Consider the following 24923-nt stretch of genomic DNA (forward strand, 5'->3'; position numbering starts at 1 on the left):
AAAGTTGGCAAAGAATACCAGTGTTTTGATCCCGTTCTTTTCTTTCGAGTGTGATTGCAAGACAGGGATAGATAGAGGAGCACATCTTTCTGTGTGTAAGCACCAGTTAATATAAAAAAAACATAAAAGGAAAGCAATTGGAAGATAATAGACGGATTTAAGAAAAAAAAGAATAAGTGTATATGAGAGAGAGACAGGAATACAAAAGATTCTCTACTGGGAGATAGCAACTGGGGAGTGATTGATGAAATAGGATATTGCGGAAAAGTGGTAAGTGGAAGGAAAGTGCTGGCATGGGGAGTTTTCAACAGATGTTTTGCGTAAGTAATAGTGTTATTAAGAACTGCCTGATTTTATAAGAAAATAATTCAAAGATATAGGCTAACCGGCAGAGAAAGGTAAATGAGAATGAAGAAATCGCAATTATAGATTATGTAATGGTCGAAGATAATGCTTAAAAGAATAAATGGAAAGCCAGTTAGAAGAGAAATAACAGGTTCAGATCATTAAGCAATGGCAGTTTCAGCCCATATTTTACTGTAATTATTAATAAATGGAAATATGACAGAAGGATGGAGCTAATACTGGAAGAAAGAATATGATGAGGTAATATGAAGAGTGATGAAAATGCTGCAAGCTCTAGGTTAAGGTTGGGGCAAGCAGAAGAGACTATGAGTGTGAAAGTACAGTACATGAAGAGAAGGATATAAAGAAAATGTGGAATAAAGAGAAGAAGATTATAATAGAAGCAGTTAGTATAATACTGTATGAGGAAAGAGAACAGTGAAAAGTGGCAGCAACCTAAGAAATATATAGATTACTAATGATATTTTTGTAGATGGTAGATGTAACTATGAAAAAGGAAAATGGGACATAAAAGAAGATACTACCATAATATATTTAGAGAAGTGGGAGAGAGAAGGAAGAAGAAACACAGGAACATGGAACAGATAATAAAATGAGCCATGCAGGAAGCGAGGAAAATGGTGGTTAAGTTTGAAATAATAAGTGATTAGTATAGGACTGATGAAGAGGGTAAATTACAAGGAAGTGACGAATGCTCGATGCTTAGATGTGAAGGAAGGAGTGCTAATTGTGTTCAGAATTTAGACGACAGTGGGCAAGAGGCTGAGGATGATGTAGTTGAGTAATGAAAATATTTTATTTAATCGACAGCAGGAGATAAGAACTAGAGCATTCACTGGTCGCATCTGCCAATCCCTCATATAAAGACAACTAAATTAATAAAAAATATCAGGTGATGCTTGGTAGTCTTTAGGCTAGCAAAAAGCAGCGGTGTATGGCAACTCCAAGCTTGTACGGAAAAAGTCGATTTCCGCAAAACTTTAGAAATGCCTAAATATTTTTGAACCGTGCATTCTGAAGCAAAACTGGGGGGTGTTGACCCTCATTCGAGAACAGCCCATCATATTTCAACGTCGTTTACACATTCCCAGAAGTTATGAACCAAGTTCTTAGTATTTCAAAAACCACCAAACTTTACAACACATAATGAGTCCCGTGGAACGCTGACACAGACTGATGTGTGGTGCCAGCCACCGAGCTGGCAAACATTAGATCAGAGTTTCTCAGCCGGGATCCCCCGGAGCCTTAGTGTTCCGTGAGAGGTCGCTAGGGGTTCCGAGAGAAATAGTGATAAATAGGCTAATTATATGTTAATACATTTTTTAGTCGTTTATGAGTTTAATTTTCTATTCGTAATTTTGCTATACACTTACGGCATATTCTTTGAAGATTCTTCGATATTATCTTAAAAGTCTTAAACTGTTATATCATTTAAAAGTATAATAATTATAGGGAATATACTTAGTGACGTCTTTACGGCGCTAGTGTGAAACCCTCTTTAGTGGTCAGTAGACAGGAGCTATACGTGACGGATTCGTGACTCACTCCAGTACAGGACACATGTACTTCTTGGCGTGGTGGTACAGTCCCTCATTCACCTACGTTATTTAGTAAATGTTACCCATCATTTAAAGATTTTATATGAATGTTAACAGTTTAAGTATGTTTACGATTATTTTGTTAGTTTATGGGAAGTTTGTGTGTGTGTTTCCTCTCTCTCTCTCTCTCTCTCTCTCTCTCTCTCTCTCTCTCTCTCTCTCTCTCTCTTTTCCAAAGTTAGTTCGTCTGCCTAAATTTGCTTCAGTTTTATTTGTTTAAGTTTTATTTATCAAGCTACTGTAGTAGTACTAGTAGTTATTGTCTGTTTTAGTTCGTTTATATGTATTATTATATGATATTGGTCATTTATGTTGTGTGTGTGTGTGTGTGTGTGTGTGTGTGTGTGTGTGTGTGTGTGAATGAAAACCTCCGTATATGGTCTCTTGAACAAACAGTTTGATTTCAGTTATTAATTTATTTTTATTTATTAATATTTTTTGCACAGTTTATAAACTTGAGATAAACGTAAGTTATTTTTGCTTAAACCAGTTATCAGAAAAAATATATTATATATGTTCTTATGAACTTCAAGTTTATACAGGAGAAAGAAAGATATTAATAATGATATATAATAATCTTTATGTAAGGGTTCCCTGAGACATGAAAATTATTTCAAGGGTTCCAAAAGGGTAAAAAGGTTGAGAAACATTGCATTAGGTTATGGTCCCTCAGTAATGTAGTAACAGTCACTCAGTAACTCAGAGCTCACTGACAAAAGCGTTTCAAGGCCCAGCCATCGGAAGGGTCCAGCAAATAATAAATAAATAAATAAATAAATCCATGTTGGGGAATGAATGAGGAAGCTGATAGACCAGCCATACAGAGCCTGGTTAGCAAAGAGGAAATACTGAAAGCAAATGGCCAATTACTAAGCTGAAATTGCCTAAGGTAACAGGAGTGGCTGGTGAGAGATGAGAAATGTTGAAGTATGGTGGTAAGAAGGCAGTCGCCAGTCGACATTATGCACAGACTGGCATTTGATACAGGGAAAAAACCAAGATTCTGGAGAGAAGTTGTTATCCAGTAGTTTCGTTGTGGAAATGAAAGGTATGATGAGCCAGAGTTGTTCATGGGGTTAAAATCCATAAGCTTGTTTGGCCACCATGTTGTTTAAAAAAATTAAAAAGTCACTCAAAGATCCTCTTGACAATCCAATCGATTATCCTATCCAAACCAAATTAGATTATATAAATGACCATCGTCCTTTGACAATAATTTTCCGCTGCCGTTGACTGCATACTTGCGTCGTCACACCTGTATTCGTCTTTTCATCTAAGCCAAACTAAATTTGATGAGTTAAAACATGCCTATATTACCGTCGTCATTTTTAAAAATTTTCCTGCTGCTCTTAAACGGTTCAGACGATTTATTAGATGGTTTTGTTTAATGGGAGATTTTGTAGTTATCAAAGTATTTTTGTTCTCGGATGATATTACTTACCAGGAGATTTTTGCTTATCTAACGATTTTTATTCAGATGATTTTTTGTTCATTGGAGAACTATTTTTCATAGTTTTTTGCTCATTTTTTTTTTCATCACGCGAATTAGCGTTTATACAATCTTTGATCAGACGATTTTTGATCAGATGATCTTGCATACCAGACGATTTTCGTTCAACAGACTATTTTCCCATAAGACATTTTTTTTTTCTATGTTCGCCAGGCGATTTCTTGTTCATCACACGATTTTGTTCAGATGATTTGTATCAAAGGATATTGATCCAGACTTCCCAGACGGATTTTACTTCATCAGAAGATTTTTATCTTGTGATATTTGTCCATCAGATGGTTGTGTTTGGACGGTTTTTTCATCAGACGATTTATCATTAGATAGATATTGTTCACAGACATTTTCAGATGATATTTTGTGTAGACATTTTTTTTATTTTTCAGACTCCCCCCCCCCCACTTTGTTGTGCACAGAACTTTTCTTTAGATATCCGCTCTGAAATCCGGGTATTCATCACTTTAGTGATTTACACTGAGCCTAATGGCTCCTGAATCCTAGCATCGCTACTTGCAACTGCATTTCTTCTTCATCTATACATTTTCAGTTAAAAAAAAAAAAGGATGACTTATACACCGTCTGTCCTATTCAAACGAAGTGTGGCGAGGTTATTTATCTCCATGATCGGCATTGTTTGACATCAGCATGTTTAAAAATAACTGCCATGTTTGGCCACCATACTGATTATTTTTAAAAATCTTCAAAAAAAAAAAAAAATGGCCACAATATTTAGCCGCCAGATTGATTTTTACAAATCTCAGTCACCATTTGATGCATCTTAAGATTTTGCACAAATATATAAATGTAATGTGATTACACTACGTATTGTTTTTGACTGCATGTTGTATTAAATAAAAAGATACATTAGAAATTTTCTCCAGAACCGCAAAGTGCTGAGCTTTGAAGTCTTCTTCAAATGATTGTTGATAAATTGTGAACTATGGCTGATCAGTGGCGGAGGAGGTTTTAGCCCTCCAATTTTTTTTTCGAAAGTCTGCCGGGATTTTTTTTTTTTTTTTCTTTTGGGGGTGGGGGCAGTGGAGAAAAATTGGTCGGAACGCGGCGGGTTAAAGAAAGCGAGTCATCACTTGTCTGGGCGATCGTACCTTCACACTGATATTCTCTTCAGTGAGCTCGCACCCTTGTTTATCGCCCTTTTAACACTACCTAACCCTCTTCTCACACTTAACAGCATATCAGACGTTTCTTCAATGAATTATCCATTTAACACCCTTGCAGCATCACCTAAAATCTTCCTTGCACCATCTAGTACCCTTCTTGGAATACCTAGCATCCTTCTAACACACTCTAGCACCCTTCTAGCACCGACTAACACTTAAAATCATCAAACTTCCTTCTAACGCCATCTAATACCCATTTAACACCATCCAATATCCTTCTAATACAATTAACATCCTTCTGACGCCAACTCTCCAACCTACTTTTCGCATTATCTAACTTCCTTCTGACATCATCTAGCACTCTTCTAGCTTCATCTAACACTCCTAGCACCGTATAATACTTTTCCAACATCATCGCTTTGCACAGTGCTCTTCTTCAGACACCTGCTCCGAATTCCATGTATCTGCCACTTTTCGCGGCCAACACTGCACTGTGGCTTCTGAGCTACGGCATCGCTGCTTGCAGCTATATTTTAATTTGATGCGGGATGAAGGTTGTTGAAGTATTAATCCTTTTATAAGCATTGTAGTGATTGTGTGACGGTGCGGCAAAAGCTGTTTGGAACTTTAATATTAACCCATCACGTCCCGACCACTTTTGCACCTCCGACCCCCCCCCCCCAGTCCTGACCACTTTTGGAAAAAAAATTTTTTGGCTAAAACTTCCGCTTTTGTTGAGAAACAAAGGAAAATCACAAAGAAAGTGCTTACCGTGGTCCGCAACTGGTCAAAATAGGTGAGGTCCCCCGCACCAGGTATCGTATTCTATCAAAGAGCAGTGAGGCGCTCACGTTTTCTATGGTAGGTAATTTTGGGAGAAACAACAAACAACACCTCTGCACATATTGAACTGAACTATTAAACAATAAGAATAACAATATAATGAATTTCAATGACATATATATGAAAAATAAGCATTGTACCTTCGCGCAAGCATAGCGAGTTTGGTCCGATTGGTAAAACGCTATGTGCTGAGTTTCTTGTTCAGTCATCATATAATTTTTTCTACTTGTATACTACTGTTTCAATGCCATTTTACCATTTTGTACTGTATGTAAATGTTTTCAGCTGTTTTCATTCATTACGATGACATGTAGCATAAGTATAGCGCACATATGCATACTCAGTGCACTCGCTATGACTTGTATTTCAACATACAACATTTTTTTATCACTTTCATAATATTTTTTTCTTTACATCGAACCTTTCCTCCACCACTGTAAATGTTTTCAATCATTTACATTCATTACGCGGGCATTTAGCGAAATGCTAGCACATAATCTCGTAGAAAGCACACTCTATAACACTCGTGTTTCCACTTTCACTTTATTTCTTCAATCCCAATATACTTTACCACTTACATTACACCCATTTACACCCTATTCTGCACTATACATATTTACTGACATTATATATTCTAGTGAGCGTCAGAATATCGCATGAAAATACCCTCGCAATGAATGTTTCGACCAACATAAGACTCATACACTTACATACTAATATTCCACTTATATTACACCCGTGTTCACTTGTAGACTCCTATTTACATATTTATGGACCTTATTTATTCCACTGAGCGTCTGAATATCGCATCAAAATACCCTCGCAAGGTATGTTTCCACTTAGATAATACTCATACACTTACATACTAATATTCCACTTATATTACACCCGTGTTCACTTGTAGACTCCTATTTACATATTTACGGGCCTTATTTATTCCACTGAGCTTCTGAATATCGCATCAAAATACCCTTGCAAGGTATGTTTCCACTTAGATAATATTCATACACTTACATAATAATTTTCCACTTACATTACACCCGTTTCCACTTCCATACTACTATTTACAGATCTACTGGCCTTATAATTACACTGAGCATCTGTTTGTCGCATTTATTTCAGAGTATCAGCGTCCTATCGCATTCACACCTTATCAGAAGTGCAGGAACGTGTGAAACTCACTGAAACATGGGTGAATACACAGACCCACGTCACACTGAACGCACTCATAGCGGGTGTCCTTTCTCTGAGTGGTGGGTCTCACGCGGGAATTGCTACACACGTGACACCTGCGTTGGGGCCTAGGTCTGTTTCCTTGGCGAGGTATAGGAGTGGGGAAATGGCGGGCGGATAATCTCAGGGGAGGGTGGGCACCTGGGGCTGTGCGGGTGCGGTGTTGCGGCCTTTCAACAACATATCTTGCAACAATCTCTCGTGTCAGCTCCCTCACAAACCCTTCAAAGGTTTCCTGAACTCCTGTTGTCATGGCGTGAAGGTGGTGGCAATTCAGGGCAGTAATGTCAAGCAGGTGAAAGAATAGTTTTTTGTACCACTTCATCGTGGTCCTGGCACACTCGACAGTGGATATCATGGAGTCTGACTGGTCCACCAGGTGCATGTTGATATTATAATCAAGCACACACTCAGGTTTCCATATGTGGCGCCTGTTCTCGCTCCGATAATCTACCGACTCTGTACGGTGCATCAAGGGGTAGTGAACCATGGACAAGAGGCGGACTTCTCTATTGTGGTTCCACACTGTTGCAAGGATATTGTTGGCCTGGAAGAAGACAACCTCATTCCTGTCAAGTTTCCGCCCCACCTTGATCATGTGATGCCGGTTCACCTTGACGGTCCCACATATCCCCGTGTCATGCTTGTGTAGATAACGAGCGAGAAGAGGGCTAGTGTACCAATTGTCAAGGTAAAGGACATGACCACGATGAAGATAGTCTTCTATCATTGTCTTTACCACTGCTCCCGACAGAACAATACTCCGATCTTCTATTATGTCTGTCTGTGCACCGGTATACAAGACTATGTCTTGCACATAACCAGTCCTACAGTCACATATAACAAAGATCTTGAACCCAAAACGGTGCCTTTTGCTGGGTATGTACTGCCGTAATGAAATATTGCCTCTCCACAACACGAGACTCTCATCTATGACGAGGTCTCTATAAGTATAAAATGAGGAACGGAATGTCTGCTTTAGATGATCAAAAACCAACCTAATTCGCCTCATCTTATCTGTGTCATTAGCATTTGCAGGATCATCAGCATCATAGAAATAGAGGCGGCTTAGAATTTACTGAAACCGATTATGGCTCATTACTTGGCCATATATTGGTGTAAGCATAATAGGGTCACTTGTCCAGTATGCAGAAATTCGGTTCTTTCGTACAATACCCATCAAAAGTACCAAGGCCAAAAACAAAAACATTTCTGCAAGGGAGACTGGGTAATCATAGAGGATAGAATGCCTGCTCCTTGTGCCCTCTTTTTCATTCTCACGGCGCTGGCTGTTAGTGAACCGGTTTGTTTGATCCACTATTTCCTCCACAAAACCCTCACTTAAGAAAAGGTGGAAAAAATCCAGCCTGGTTGAATTAGAGTGAATACCGGGAGCAATCCATCCAGCACGCCCCTGCTCAGTGAATGGTTGAATGAGGGAAGTAAAATCACTCCCATCCTCCCAATTGCATGACACAAAATCCTCGTCCCAATCGTCCCCATCCTCGTCTTCATCAGGGTGGGAAGATGATGGTGGGGGAGGTTGGGGAGGAGGAGTGCGTAGGGCTTCCCGACTCGCACTCCTCTTCCCTCGGCCTTTACCCTTCCCCTTTCCCTTACCCTTACGGCCTTGGGGAACATCTGGGGCTGTGGAGAGGAAGCCCGGGAATATTGGGGAGCATAAGACGTGCTGGGGAGTGGCTCCTCCTCACCTCCCTGCTCCATCACCACACCATGTGATTCACCACCCATCCTCACTGCCCCAAGTGATAAGCCCCGCCGCCTCACACCACCATGTGACTCACTCCCACCACTCTCACTTTCCACACTCCTCCCAACACTTTCCCTTTCATTCCCGACTCCCTCAATGCCACTTCTGCCATCCCTAAACAAAACACTAGGCCCATACCTGTTAGAACGATGTGGTGTGCGCTCTGGTCCACAATGAGTAATAACCTCACGGCCGTACCACGTGGCAGCACTTCCCACGGCTCTGTCCTCATCCTCGTCCTCGAAATCGGGCTCCACGTCACTTAGAGGCTGGCTAGAGGATCTTGCACGTTGTTTTTGTGCAGCCTGACCCTCTCCTGCAGCACAATAAGTCACGTAGCGCCCCTTCCTGGGGGACGGGACTTCCTCATCACTGCTGCTGCCTTCCACATCCTCTGGTTGGACATAATCTTTGTCCATCTCCTCATCATCGAGTGGCAAATCACTATCGCCAGTAAAAGCATCCAGGGCGGCTTCAATTTCCTTCTCCAAGAGACCTCTATGCGGCATGTCTGAGCAGGACCGTTGCTAACATGTGAGTGACTGAGCCGCAGGTGAGCGCGGGTCACGCGGGGTTGCTGAGTGTCCCTACTTGGTGGCAGGTAGGGGAAGGTCGTGCGATGCTACGTACCAAAAATCACGCGCGAATTTAGAAAATTGTGGAAATTATGCAACTTGCAATTGCAAAACGTACCAGTATGTCGAAGGGACTGGCAAATGCAAAATGTTGCAACATATCAATACGTTGATGGGACGTCTCGGGTTAAGGAAGCTGTAAGCCTTGGTTCTACAATGGAGTAATGGAGAAGTTCATAGTGAAGACTGCAAGTATAACAGCGTAACTAGAGCTAAACTGTAATGTATGGAAATTTATTAACTTGCCTGTATGCAGTTGATGCGCTTCCACTGATGGAAAATGATTCTGGTTTATGAAAGCTAGTGAATGAGTTTGAAGAGTTGGTTCGAGAAGAAATCTGAAAATGAACAGAAACAATATCATACTAATGGTATTTGTAAAGAAAACTATTTTAAATTTTCTATCATCTAGTCCTTTATTAACCTTTTAGGAGCGTAGGAGACTGAGACTGGTGAATCACATATTTAAGATGACATTGACCAATCTTTACTCCCTGGGTGGTATTATGTAAGCAATCAATCACAACTACCAGCAGGATGTAAGTTAAACTCATAATGACCTTAACCTTAACCCAGTGGACCACCAGGTGTCCATTTGGTATATGGTTACCACCCAACAGAGAAGTTGTTTTCAAGGCTACAAGAAATATTTTGGGTCGGCACTTAGTGTAGTCACGTGAAGATATTGGTACATAAAGTGAATTGATTGTGAACATCCTCAGTTACCAAGCTGGTGTCACCACCTACCTAAAGATTGCATAACAGCAACCATCACTCCTTACAGTTGGACTAAGGAACGAGCATTTGGCCTTGTTATGCGACCTTCACCTGCTACCAGTTATTCTCAAAACAGAATTATTTCATTCTTGTCTAAGTGTTCAACCTTTCAAGAAGTTTGGTCCAAATCAGATCCGAAGTCACTGAACTGATTTTTTCCTGTGACCTTTGTCATGAGTTGGTGCGATCCTATATTTACATAAACTCGTGACATTAAACTTTGGTGGGAAACCGCGAATTCTAGTGGAATCCCAGTATGTATCACTCAGTCAACCACCACGTATTCACCCGATCGGTAGTATTTTCAGAACCATTTTTTCACTGTTTCATATGGGATCGTCTTTGTGTGCGACATTAGCACCTCCGCTGAGTGATTTATTGTGAGTGTGTATTGCTCACACTAAATTCGTTAGCCATTAGCAAGTACAGCCCGCTCTCACCTATCTCTCTCTCACAATTTGAATTCAGTCAGTCGGGGATCGTCGTGAGATAAGGACTGTTGTGCTCCAGCCAAGCAGTGCCGTCGTTGTACATCGAGTTCCTAAATCTCCACCTAGTGTGAGCCAGCGAGAGGTTTAGCATGTGTGGCAGCGTCCTTCCTCAGCAACGACGCCCAGTCCATCCCGCCTAGCCCCTTTTCTGACCAGTATTTCTTTCGTTTTTCCTAGGTTTAAAACTTTAGCTTTTGAGTGAGCGAGTGAGTGTGTTCTTATTTTGAATTCATTTTTGAAACATGTACCATAAATTTAACTCATTGTAATCAATAAATTAACAGTTCTTTTTTGTGAGCTTAATGGAATGTAAACTCGTGTTTTATTTCTCCATATTAAGCTTATTCTAGTTGCAGCTCCTAGTTTGCATAACTGCTTTGCATTATTCATAACTGGTACTTAGGCCAGTCCTTTTGTATTAATCTTAAAATCCATTGTGCAACCAGGAGTTAATGCACCAGCAAGAACCTGTTTATCATTAATAGCATTAGATATTGATTGTCAGAGGTGGAGTCCCTTTCTCCAGAGGCTAACAGTACCAGTAAACAGCACGTGTGAGTAATTAGTCTCTGCTGTGTACTGTTGAGAAATTTTATAAATTCTCGTCCTTAGAGAATCGGCGAAGTAAGCCGGTATAAAGTAATCATTGCTTGATTTTCATAAGTCAGTTCTTTGTCCTGTTCTTAAGTATTATTGAATAATATTTTTTAATATTGCATATTCTTCAAAAACCCTGTGACAACCTTAACGTCTGACTAATTATTCTCAAATTCGAGTTTCTTCACCTTTGTCTGACACCAAGTTTGACTTATAAAAGAATAGATCTTGTCTGAGTTATAGGGATGAATATTTGACCTTGCCTTGTGACCTTGACCTTTGAGTGTTCTCAGTATAGAATCCCCATCCTTCTTTGACTGTTCTCAAAATTGAATCCTCTTCCGTGCCATACCCTGAGCCCTTCCAACGAGATTGTTGGAAAGTGAATGAAAAATGTTTACCTTGACATTACTGTTTGGCCTTGATCTTTGACCAGTTCTCAAGATCCGATCTCTTCATCCATGTTTTAACTTAAATCGCCCCACCGAGTATAGTGACAATCGGAAGAGAAACTAGTTGTCCCAGGCATATGACTGACGTTTGACAAATTGTTCTCAAAAACATTAAGTCAATCCCTTGGCTGATCCTCAGCACTTCCACCAAGACTGTTTCGAATCAAATCAAAAGTTGTTTACTCACAGATACACACGGGTTCAATTTTTTCCTTGCCCTGTAATCTTGACCTTTGATTAATTGCTCTCAAAACGAACTCCCCTTGTGTTGGATTACCCTCAATCCTTCCGCCAGATTTGGTCTAAATCAGATAAAAACTGTTCATGTGACCTGCGTTGTACTTAAACAAAAAAAAATCTTTAAATAATTGGCTTACCCTCAACATTTCGCCCAAACTTGGTTCGGCTCAAAATTGTTACTCGAGGAACACACACACACACACACACACACACACACACACACACACACACACACACACACACACGTCAGGCAAAACGTTACACCTTCTGTTCTTCCAAAATGCGGGTATGTAATAAATTCAAGTATGCAGTTCAGGACAGCATGAGGAAACATTATGAATTGCAAGGCATAAATGGGCGACATGGGATTGGAGGAGGAGGAGGATTACTTTAAATATCGAGGAGGTGTAAAGTGTAAGCATGGCCAAACTGAGTGAAGTAATGCAGAGTTTACATGATGTGTGGTAGAGTACTGGAGAAGTTGACAGTGTTTGGAAGGCTTGAATGTTAAGTATGAAAGTGCAGGAAAGTGTCTTACTGCTGACACTCTCATACAGGAGAGGTACTGGACATGGCCATTCAGTGAAAGAATATATATATATATATATATATATATATATATATATATATATATATATATATATATATATATATATATATATATGTGTTGGATTACCCTCAATCCTTCCGCCAGATTTGGTCTAAATCAGATCAAAACTGTTCTTGTGACCTGCGTTGTACTAAAAAAAAAAATCTTTAAATAATTGGCTTACCCTCAACATTTCGCCCAAACTTGGTTCGGCTCAAAATTGTTACTCAAGGAACACACACACACACACACACACACACACACACACACACACACACACACACACACACACACACACACACACGTCAGGCAAAACGTTACACCTTCTGTGCTTCCAAAATGCGGGTATGTAATAAATTCAGGTATGCAGTTCAGGACAGCATGAGGAATCATTATGAATTGCAAGGCATAAATGGGAGATATGGTATTGGAGGAGGAGGAGGATTACTTTAAATATCGAGGAGGTGTAAAGTGTAAACGTGGCCAAATTGAGTGAAGTAATGGAGAGTTTACATGATGTGTGATAGAGTACTGGAGAAGTTGACAGTGTTTGGAAGGCTTAAATGTTAAGTATGAAAGTGCAGGAAAGTGTCTTACTGCTGACACTCTCATATAGGAGAGGTACTGGACATGGCCATTCAGTGAAAGAATATATATATATATATATATATATATATATATATATATATATATATATATATATATATATATATATATATATATATATATATATATATATATACCTAGGCTGCTTCCCCCAAGGAAAGGGAGGTAGCCGAGACAGGACGACACACTCCCCATTTACTCATCCATTCAAACATATTCGTTCGCATCTTAGCCCCAAAGGGGAGAACGGACAGATCCTCACCGCACCACACCGCACAAGGGTCAACTGCGCAATGCAATCAGTGACATCCGCAGCAGGGCCCGACAGCAGAACTGGTTTACCCCTGCCACATCATAGCAGACCCATCCCCTTACCCGCACCTGACCTGACTATATATCTATCTATCTATATACCTAGGCTGCTTCCCCCAAGGAAAGGGATATATATATATATATATATATATATATATATATATATATATATACGAGGGGCAGCATCCCACTGCTAATATTGGCGCGTCGCTGGGTGGCGGATACAGTAGGGGAAGGCCTTGTAGATAAACGAGGTTCTGTTTTAGACAGTGCGGACCATGGGACCCCCTGAAGATACCGGTATATAGGGCTACACCAGATATAATGAATAAGGTGGCACAGAAATTATATCTCACCAGAAACTATGTTGCAGGGAGGTGAGATTATTTGCCACAATCTTCCCAACCAAACATGAGTTCTATTGCAAACGATTTGATGGGCGTTCCTTTTGGATCATCGTATACTAAGGTCCAACCGCATTGCCTCCTGTGCTTATGGGCAGTGTGCCACCGAAAGTGAGTAAGCTTTGTGTTGGCAAGTTAGAGACTGGGATATTAAACAAACTGAAATCCATGAAGATCTAAGCATACAATGTAAGAAGCCTCGCATAAGATTACAAACTTGATAACTTAATGACTGAACTGGAAAGCACTAATTGCGATATTGTATGTTTAAGTGAGACACAGAAAAGAAGAGAAATAATTTAGCTTGATGACAGCAACCCCTTATTTTATTACAGAGGAAGGCAAAACAAGAGAGTTAGTGGTGTAGGATTTCTAATTAACAGAAATCTTGCAGACAACACTGTTAAATTCAGCGGTGTATCTGACAGAGTAGCACTGATTGTAATTAGACTATGTAAAAAATATGCCGTGGAAGTAATACATGCATATCCACCAACTTCTCGAAGCTCAGATGAAGAAATGGAAACATTCTATGACGACATCTCCCAGAATATGGAAGAAGAAAAGACCACATATACTATACTCATAGGACACTTCAGTGCAAAGGTTGGATAATATAAAAATGGAAAAGCATGTATGGGAAAATATTGAGTGGGAAAAAGGAACGAAAGAGGACAAATGGTGGTAAATTTTGCTGAAATGTATAACATGATAATAATGAACACATTCTTTCACAAAAGAACAGGGAGAAAGTGGACCTGGAGAAGCCCCAGTGTAGAAACAATGAATGAAAACGACTTAATCATAGCAGATAAGAATAACGCGATCACAAATGTCACAATTATCATCAAAGTAAATATAGGAAGTGACCATAGAATGGCGGGTTGCACAGCCGGATTCAATTTCAGAAGTGAAAGAAAGAAGATGATTAAAGATAAAAAGATATGCTCAATAAAAGTAAACAAAAACAAAGCAGCCTTTCAGTTGGAAATAAGGAACAGATTTCAGGCTCTAAGTAATGCTGAATGTGACACTGATGACCTGAATGACAGACTAACAAAAGTGCTGAGAGAATCAGCGGAGGTAGTAGGAAAACCTAATACAACCAAAGCCAAGAAGTATTCAAAAAAGACACTCGAGCTAATGAAAGAAAAGAAAGCAAATGAAAGTCAAAAAGAAAGGTGAAGTAGAACGAGCGGAATTAAATAAGCTTATCAACAGGAAAAAGAAGAGGAGAAAAAAAGAAAGAGAAACGTGGATCAGATCAAAAAAACCATCAAAAATGGAAAAATTCTCAAACAGGTTCGAAGTAAAATGGCACTAGGAAAGCAGCAAATTACATCCCTGAAAGACAAAATGGTGAAGACAATAAATGCCGAGATAAGATGGTGAAGAGAGTTGAAAAATTTTACAAAGAACTGTATGCATCAAAGACAGTAGTACCAATAGCTAACTTTTCAGTTGACACAAGTGAAATACCTGAGGTAACACTAGACGAAGTAAACATTTCTCTTAAAAATATGAAAAGAGGGAAGGCTCTGGGAGAAGATGCAATAGTAGCAGTTCTACTGCTGGATGCAGGAGTAGAAGTACAAAATAGGCATGCTCATTTATTTACTCAATGTATAAAAAAGAAGAAAATTCCTATAGCATTGTGTAATGCAATAGACATTTTACTGTACAAAAAATGTAACTCAAAAGATCTTAGTAACTATTGACCCATTAGCATACTATCAGTCATTTCGAAACTCTTCGCTGAATTCCTCACGAACAGAATAACAACAGATCTGGAGGAAAAACAACCTCATGAAGAGGCAGGATTCCGAAGTGGGTATTCGACTACTGATTGCCTACACACAATGAATCACCTAATTAAGAAATCCACAAAATATAATTAACCACTGTTGACTACAAAAATGCTTTCAACTCAGTGGAGCACATAGCAATTATAAATTCATTGCGAGAACAAGGAGTGAATGAGAACATTGTAAAACTGCTCAATAACATATATAAAGAGGGAACTGCTACAGTTAAATTTCATAAGGACCCGGGAAAAATTAAAATTGAGATGGGCTTGCATCAGGGAGATACAATTTCACCAAAATTATTTCCAGCATGCCTAAAAAGTATTTTCAGAAAGCTAGGGTGGAAAAACAAAGGAGTGAAAATAGATGGAGGAAAAGCTATACCATTTAAGATTTGCAAATGACATTTTCCTAATCTCAGAAAGAGCAGAGACACTGCAAGAAATGTAAATAACCTGAACAGAGAAAGTCTCAAAGAGGGCTAAAAATGAACCGGAGTAAAGCTAATGTTTAATCCACAAACACCAAAGAGCGTCATCAGAATAAATGAAGAAATTCTTGAAGATGTCGAAGTGCAATTACTTAGGGCAAATACTAAAATCAACGAGAGATCATGATAACAGAATGAAAAGAAGCATTGCAAGTGGATGGAAAGCTTTCTATAAACATAGAGACATTATGAAAAGTAGCTTGCCACTTTGGATGAAACGAAAAGTATGTAACGAACTTATTATTCCAGCTATGACGTATGGTTGTGAGAACTGGAAACTGACAAAATCGATGGAAAATAAATTAATCCGTTCTCAGAGAGCAATGGAACGGTCAGTGTTGGGAATATCTTTAAGAGACAGGAAAAGATCAACTTGGGTGACAGAGCAGACTAAAGTCAAAGATATAACAGAAGTTATAAAAGAACAGAAATGGAGGTAGGCAGGCCATGTAGCAAGAGTAAGGGACAACCGATGGAGCAAGAGGCTGATTGACTGGATACCAAGAGATTGTAAGCGTAGCAGAAAAAGGCCAGACAGGAGGCGGAGAGATTGCAGAGAAAAAGTGGCACAGATTAGGTCAGTCAAGGAATTCGTGGAGAAGGTTGGGGGAGGCCTTTGTTCAGCAGTGGACTTGTAATGGCTGCTGATATATAGATATCTATATATATATATATATATATATATATATATATATATATATATATATATACACAGCAGTCATAAACTGGAAAGATGATACAAATGGGGTAATACAGAAATTAATGAGTATAATGAAAAGGAATGCGGGGCGATAGGGGTGAGGTATGGAAGTATTAAGCAGATAAAAGGAAATGAACTGATATGGTATAGATGTATTCAATGGATACAAAATGACAGGATCCAAAGAAAATCTTCACAGTGAAAGTGTGGTTAATATGAGAAGAGGCTGACCATTATAATTAGAATGAAAGAAGAGAGTGACGCAGCATACTTGTGAGAAGGAAGAAGTGTATCCAAGAGACTGTGAGGTATTTGAGGACAAATTGCAAGCCTTGAGACGGATTTCTCATGACCATCCCTTGTCGGGGGGTTCCCAGGAGGAAGAAAGGCATCGGAAAAGATGATGACGATGACTTAAAGAAATTACATCATAAAGGATAAGGCTTTGTTGTCCGGGCAAGCGAAACGAGCTAGAACACAATACTTCAGCTGAAATTTCCTAGGTAAAATTCTTGTCCCATATGGCCTGTAAAATTTTCCTGCCTGAGGAGCACCAAACTTTGCTTTCTTCTCAGGTATTGAATCAATCGTCGAATATCAAACCATTTTGACACTGACATCAAGTAATCCTTCCAGTGGTACCAGACTCTTTCACCAGGAGGGTCAAATACAGGCAGAAAACTCGAGAACATTACGAGAGTAAAATGGAGCACATATATTTCCCCCTCGGCTATTAAGCCATTCACAGCATGTCGTAATTTATTTTACTGCCATGAAAATTGCCGTCCAGTGGTATCGGTAATTTTCTATTAAAAAAAAGCTAAACAAGCAAAAATACAACCGTGTTCACTCGAACACATTCCGCACCTGTGGTGTGGAGATCTATTCCTTGATAATTTATACTATATTCTTGCTTGAACTGCTGCAGTACCAGAACGATTTATATTTAGATCTTTCTAATGCCAAGCGATTTTTCTTAGTTACATGGAGACCGCTCTTACTGACAGAGAAACATTTTCGTTTAATGTTATGGAATACTCTTGAATAAAAAACGTGAGGAATGGAAATATATTTTTTACAAATGGTAATATAATTATTACAAATAAAGTTAAGTCATATAAGGTCATAACACAAATAAATGCAAACAGCTTCATTGATTAGGGTAACCTTCGCTGGACATGTAATAGATGCACTCATGAGGGAGACTTACGGGGCAATTTGGTGATGAGGAATGGAAGGAGTGGTGGTATAATTACATTTTAACACAGTGCGGTGGCCACACAAAGAACCATAAATTAAGCATCGTGACTGTAAAGAAGGTATGGCATTGCATGTAGTTTCAACCCTCTTGCCGTTACGGGTGCGTTTAAGTATTTTATTTTGGTTAGCACCAGACAATTCTGTTCAGCGGAGAGAAATCCATCTAGTCAAAGTATTTCAGTTGATGACTACATTGTCTGCTATGGACATGCGATTATATAATTCAGATTAACTCCGTTCAATTGCGAGACATTTTAGCACAATTAGTGGCAACACAACCAAATAATAATTGAGAGAGACAGACAGAGAGAGAGAGAGAGAGAGAGAGAGAGAGAGAGAGAGAGAGAATTACAGCATTGATCCTCTCTCAGTGGACACACCCCTCTGGCTCAGCAGGATCTTTAACCCTAATAGGGTCGTTCTCCTGTGAGCTTAGCGAGCTTTCTACTACCTCTCCCTTACTAGTTTGTTTCAGCATATGGCGCGTAGATATTCCACCGTATACTATAAGAGATTACTGAGTACATACGCGTGGATATGAAGATGGAAAATGCTTACTAAACACTAAAGGAAGGACTTTTGAGAAGGCTCGTAATCCCATATGAATATCAGGTTGGTTGGGATTTCAAGGTGGGGAAAATAATAATAATAATAATAATAATAATAATAATGGTGATAGATGGAATATCTCAAATTTGTGGTATGCTGATGATGCAGTGCAAGTACCTGACAAGAACTTGGTAGACTAGTGCAGAGTTTTGCTGATGTCTGTGAGCGTCGTGCCTTGACAGTAAATGTAGAGAAGAGTAAAGTGATGATTACTGAGAGAGAAGGTGACTCCCAGTGTGATGTCACAGTGAATGGAGAGAAACTGGAATTGGTGAGAAAGTTCAAATACTTGGGTACAGTGATAGAAAAGAGAGGAAAATGTGCAAAAGAAGTTGAAAGTAGAGTGACACAAGGAAGAAAAGTAGCTGGTGCAATGAAGGCCTTGATAAGAAACAGAGGCTTGAGTGTTTCAGCTGCACGATGCTTACATGAGGGAGTGTTAGTGCCAACTTTAACATATGGGTGTGAGATTATGGTGTGGCATGAAAATGAAAAGTCAAGAGTAAGAACAGTGGAGATGGGACTGGTGAGGAATGTATATGGAGTACAGAGGGTGGATAGGATCCGAAATAATGTGATTCGTGGAAGGTGTGGAGTGAGGAAGTCAGTGGACACCAGAATCGAAGAGAGTGCCCTGAGATGGTATGGTCATGTGGAAAGAATGGATAACAATGGAGTGGTGAAAAAGGTATACCTGAGTGAATTTGAAGGAGGGAGGAGGCGAGGTAGGCCAAGGAGAAGGTGGAGAGTTATGGTGGATGAGTTTTTAAGGAAGAGAGGTTTGGAAGCCGGTGAGGCTAGGGAACTGACAAGAGATCGAGCTGGCTGGATGAATGTTGTGAGAAGTGCATGATCAGAGATTTTGGTACCCTTTGTGAGCATGGCAACGTCCGGATTGACTCAATCGGATATGTTTGAGTGAAGCTGCAGAATGTGGTGAATGTTTTTGGCGTATCCAATAGATCCAGGATTCCGGGGGCTTGAATGGTGAGTGAATGGAAGCGTGGCCTATTTGGATTGGGCAAGTTTGTGCTGTCTGGACACTGGTACTCCTCACCCTGCCCTTGGGTGGGAAAGGAGGTCCGGATGATTATCGTGATGATGATAATAATAATAATAATAATAATAATAATAATAATAATAATAATAATAATATTTTAGCAAGGAACTATTAAGCAATGAATTACACATAGTGAGGAGAAACGACAAAATGCCAAAAGCGGTGTACTGCAACTATATGCTCTATCCTGACGGAAACCCCTCACGCTTTTCACCTCAGCTGATGACTAAATGAAGTCAGATTAGGGAATCGATTTAATCAGCAACCATGGACACTAATTCATAGCTAAAAACTTGGCTATAAAAAAAATGACATGAACTCTATACTGACAAATCACGTTTTGGGAGTGGGCCAGCTCCACCAGTTGAAAACTGTCATTGAGTCAGTTTACATTTGTATGTTGGGCTGTAGGTAGAGTTAACCATGAGTTCCTTGGGAGGAATTGTCTTGGGCGTAGAATTTCCCCAACACCCAAGCGTTAAAAACCTGAGTTTCGAGAGGCATTTTATGGTTTATTTTTCTCTCTATTGATAATAATAATAATAATAATAATAATAATATTATTATTATTATTATTATTATCATTATTATCAATATTATTAACCATGCAGAAACAATCTGTAGTGACGGGGTTAGAAGTCTCCTTTCACCGTTTCAGTATCTGAGGTTCCTTCCTAGGATAAACTGAATCGTCTGAATTAATTAGTCTTGAAATACAACGTACAGTAGCTCCCAAAAGTATCTTTAAAGTGTGGTGCGAAGAATAGCAGAATGAACAGAATGAAACATTATTCCCGGCCACTTGTCTCGGTGCGGTTGGTACGCATGGTTAGGTATCGTGGGTGGTACTGCTATTAAACACATCAACGCCACTATGTGACTGCAAACATCCATCGACTTGTTAATGGTACCAGTTCAGTAATATTTATACCTCTGTGTTAAAGACTATAACCCATTACACACATTGTACTGTGATAAATGTATCTTGGGAAACATAGTAACTGCGACGGGCAGAGTTGTCATGTTCGAAAACTGACTGCGATGGGCTGAGTTGTCATGTTCGAATATAAGTGAAGGAATGAATTCTCCGAGCTAGCCTATATTAGACCATATAGCCCTGATAGGGTGATGAGAGCGCTAACTTTCAGCTGAGTAGCTACTCGGGTGGGGCACGAACTCACTACCTCACGGTCTTGAGCTACACACGCCACCATTGAGTCACCCAGCCACCACTGAATATAAGTGAAACTCAGATTATTAAACAGCATGAGACAAATACCCATCACAATTCTTTCGTTATCACAACTACAAATAGATTAACAATGCAGAGGTTAATCATAGCCTATAGGGTCTGCATGTCGGACAATTTTAACCACACATCATTATTTATACATACTACCCGAATGTGGCAATATCTCGGTGTCGGAAGTTATTTAGGTGTGGTGTTTCGTTATGTGAATGGCACAGCTTCATATAGTAGGTGTCGCGTCGATAGAAAAGAGGTCTGGATGCAGGCGATGGATACAGTAGTTATTAAATGAATAAAAGGAGCCACCCAAAGTGTGTTTAACCTTACCTTGTATTTATTTTACATATAATGTCCAATATAAGAATGAATCTTGCATGTCACCTCCTCAATACGGCTGGTGTATCAGTGACAAATGGGTTTATACGCTGCTCTGGGGATTAGTTTCAGATAAGTTAATTTACTGTCTTTACATTTCGTTTACCTCTACTTGTCTCTCTAATATTTTTGTGCCGTTCACATTACACTGGGTGTCATATGTCTCCCAGTCATAATCACAGATATTATATAAACACTTTCTCAAAATATATCAGTTCTGGGAGCTTGTATACTATTTATCTAGAGTGCTGATAACCTTGTGCTGGCACTCGTGAAAGCATTACAGATGAACCACAGAAAGAGTAACCGTGCCTATGTTAAAACGAACTAGTTGTCACCATAATAACATCAAATATATCTACATATGACAAAGTGATTAGTATTACGTCAGTTAGAAAACGGTATATACAATCCCAGGGCATATGCAGGTGTATGGCAACCACTCCCCAGCATGCAGGTCTACCAATTTTGTTGCCGCTTCACGCAACACGTGTCAGATACATCATCCATTGTGTCAGAATGTATAGTACTTTTTCTTAAAGATATTATTGGGAGCTACTGTACGCCATCAGATTGAGGGAATTAACGATACAGTTTGCAAAGCAAGCTTTAATAAATTGTCATTTAATATCGATATTCAGCATAAAAAAAAACATAAAAAGAAAAAAAATGACCCAGAAAATTTAATCGGGTAACAACATGTTTTAGGCATCTGAAGAGAATGTTTCGCCAGTACGAGAGGAGTTAACTGCCTGGCGCTCAGTGGGTTAAGGGCATAAACAGCTCATCTGTAAAGGGTGACACTTCGAGACATAGATTTAATGTAAAGTACTCCCATATGTGACATTGCTATTACCCTTTTGTGAATGCAAGGTAAAAATATGACCACACACACACACACACACACACACACACACACTGGGGCATATGCAGTAAATAAGCTGATAGATATCAGTGATGTGCAATCGCATCTACTCAGTCCTATTCTCGAGTTTAGTTCCACCTCAACCAGACTGAGTCCAATAGTGGTCATTTCGCCAACATTTGTTTGGGGGAAGGACTAGCCGACGGACATTTGGCGAAACGGCGATACGGACGTTTGAACCGACAGACGCTCGACCAACCAAACTTATTGGAAAGGACTTCTAGCCCATCAACCATATATATATATATATATATATATATATATATATATATATATATATATATATATATATATATATATATATATATGAGACCGCGCGTGCGAGTTTGTACCAAGCGACTTTTTTTTTTTTTTAAGCCGGAAATCGCGTTTAAAGTTTGTGAATATTGAAACGATCATAACTCCGTTGTTTTTAAATCTAGAGACTTTATTCAAAGACCAAAATGAAGGGTAAAGTATGCCGAATATGTCCATGTTGTTAGTAATTGAAAATAATATACGCGAATATACGAAATTATAGTTTTTTCCTAAATGCCGAAAATCGGCGATTTTTAGTATACAACTTCAACGAAGTATAACTCCGTTATTAATAATGCTAGAGACTCCAGTAAAAAACCATAGTAAAGAGGAAAGGATGTAGATTATGAACATATAAACAGATTTTGGATAAACCAATTAGTGCAAGAGACAACACCTGTATTCCAAGTGCGACAGAATTTTCACTTAAAGTTCATGATCACAAAACCATTCAGTACATAGTTCTTAATGGACATAAAGACATCAGATATGCGCTAGAGGGTGGTGATAACGCACTAGGGCACCACATGCATTATCACCACCCCTAGTGCCATCAGGTAGTGCCACACATCAACCATTATCACCAGCGTCATCATTACTATCACCACCATCACCACCAACCCCAACACTTTCACCACCACGAACTATGGCACCAGGAGCCGTATCGCCATCGCCAGCATCCTCACATAACGCCGCACTAGCTGCACCATTATCACCATCATCACTATGACTGTCACCGCTCTCCAAAGCAGCCACACTGACACCACGTGCTTTATCCCTGAGACCAGGGCGAGCTTTGTGGGTTTGAAAAACAGCCACTTTAAAAGCTTGGAGCCTTCACAGAATATATGGTGCTCATTATTAATGCACATATGCATGAAATAGCTTCCCCAGGCAGTTTCAATTCCACCCTTGAACAAAGCTGCAGACTCAATGGTCTTCCCATCCTAAAACTGCCCCCCAACCCCCCCTCTGACAAAATCTTGCAAGCAATCCTTCCTGCAATGACAGCAAACCTACCCCCACTCCCAATCAACCCATTCAACATCACGGGCCCAGAGAAACCGATTCCAACATAACAACAGAAATCCCTCTCACAAACACCACACTCATCTCACCTCCAAGAACCAGCAACACACATCCCTGCAGAAAGCAGCTCCCACAGCATCAGAAGACCCACTCTCAACTCCCACACCTATATCCCATCCCCCAGATCAATCATCACACCCCCCAGCAGAAACAACCACCCTAGGCAACAACACCGTGACCACCACCGCCGAGAGCAACCCTGACACTGAAACCGAAACCGAAGAAACAGACCACCAAACAACAGAAAAACGCAAGAGGCAAACAGAGTTGGTAATCCTACCATCCCTGTGGAGAACCAACAAAGTCTACAACAGCAGAGAGCTGTCCAGAGCCTGCAAAGAACACAAGGCAGTGGTAAAAAAACAACAGTTAACATTACAACAAGAAGCTGCAATGGATGAAATCAGAGCCATATCAGAAAAATTCAGTAACTTCCAGGACCTGATCAGACTCGCTAACACTGAGGAAGAAAAATTTCTCCTACAATGTCAGGAAACACGTAACAAAACAGCACAACCCCACCACAACAGATCACAGAACAAGAAATGAAAATTCTACAACATAATGTACTGAACTGGGCAGGAAGAAACCTGGGCCTCATCAACACCTTCCGCACCATAGACCCCGAGATCATACTACTAAACAGCCACGGCATCCCAACACATACACCTCTCAAAATACCTGGCTATACAACCCACAAAAGAAACTCCCTCAACCGTCCCATGGACGGCTCAGCAATAGCTGTAAAGAAAAACATAAACCACACACAACAATATCCCCTTCACCACAAACAGAACAACGACACACCCCAGACTCAGCAGGGATACCCAAAATTTAATTAATCGATTCAATGCGCTCAGAACACAATCACAAACAGATATGCTTGCTGCAGAGATCCCAACACATGCTGGAAAAATCATCATAGCAACAGTTTATTTACCTCCCAGCCGACCCTATCTACCAACCCCAGATTTTATCAACCTGTTTAGAAGAAACATTCCAGTATATCTAACAGGCGATCTCAATGCGAAACACCACCTTCTTGGAAACAGGACCACCAACACCATAGGCACACAACTAGCAAGACTCATAACAGACACTACACTGAAACACCTAGGCCCTCACTTCCCCACATACCATTCACACAACTCCAACACCACCCCAGACATAGCACTAAGCAACCTAAAGGCATACCACAATATACTTTTCATACCTGGACCCCTCACTACCAGTGATCACACCCCAATCATAGCCACCATCTCCACTACACCAACTCAAATCCCAGGACAAATAGACCTAACTTTGCAAGGGCAGATTGGGACAGACTGAAAGAAAAACTTAACACATCCTTCTCCAACTTCCCAAACCCAAACAGAAACACACTGGAAGAAATTGACCAGTCTCTAGACGACTGGTACCGGTACACAAAAATACAAACCTCAATACACAACAATATCCCCTTCACCACAAACAGAACAACGACACACCCCAGACTCAGCAGGGATACCCAAAATTTAATTAA

General features: G+C 39.9%; 1 protein-coding gene across 1 annotated transcript in view; it reads left to right on the top strand.

The window, feature by feature from the left end:
* Positions 1–24923, top strand: part of LOC145412368 (uncharacterized) — a 417977-nt gene that overhangs the window by 94785 nt on the left and 298269 nt on the right. Inside the window, exon 4 of the mRNA XM_080282257.1 lies at positions 23526–23888. Within this exon, the coding sequence (XP_080138383.1) occupies positions 23526–23888 (363 nt within the window). The remainder of the gene's footprint in view (positions 1–23525; positions 23889–24923) is intronic.

Source organism: Coenobita brevimanus, chromosome 93, assembly GCF_032717465.1.
Source record: "Coenobita brevimanus isolate Jiangsu-jjx chromosome 93, ASM3271746v2, whole genome shotgun sequence".
Lineage (NCBI taxonomy): Eukaryota > Metazoa > Arthropoda > Malacostraca > Decapoda > Coenobitidae > Coenobita > Coenobita brevimanus.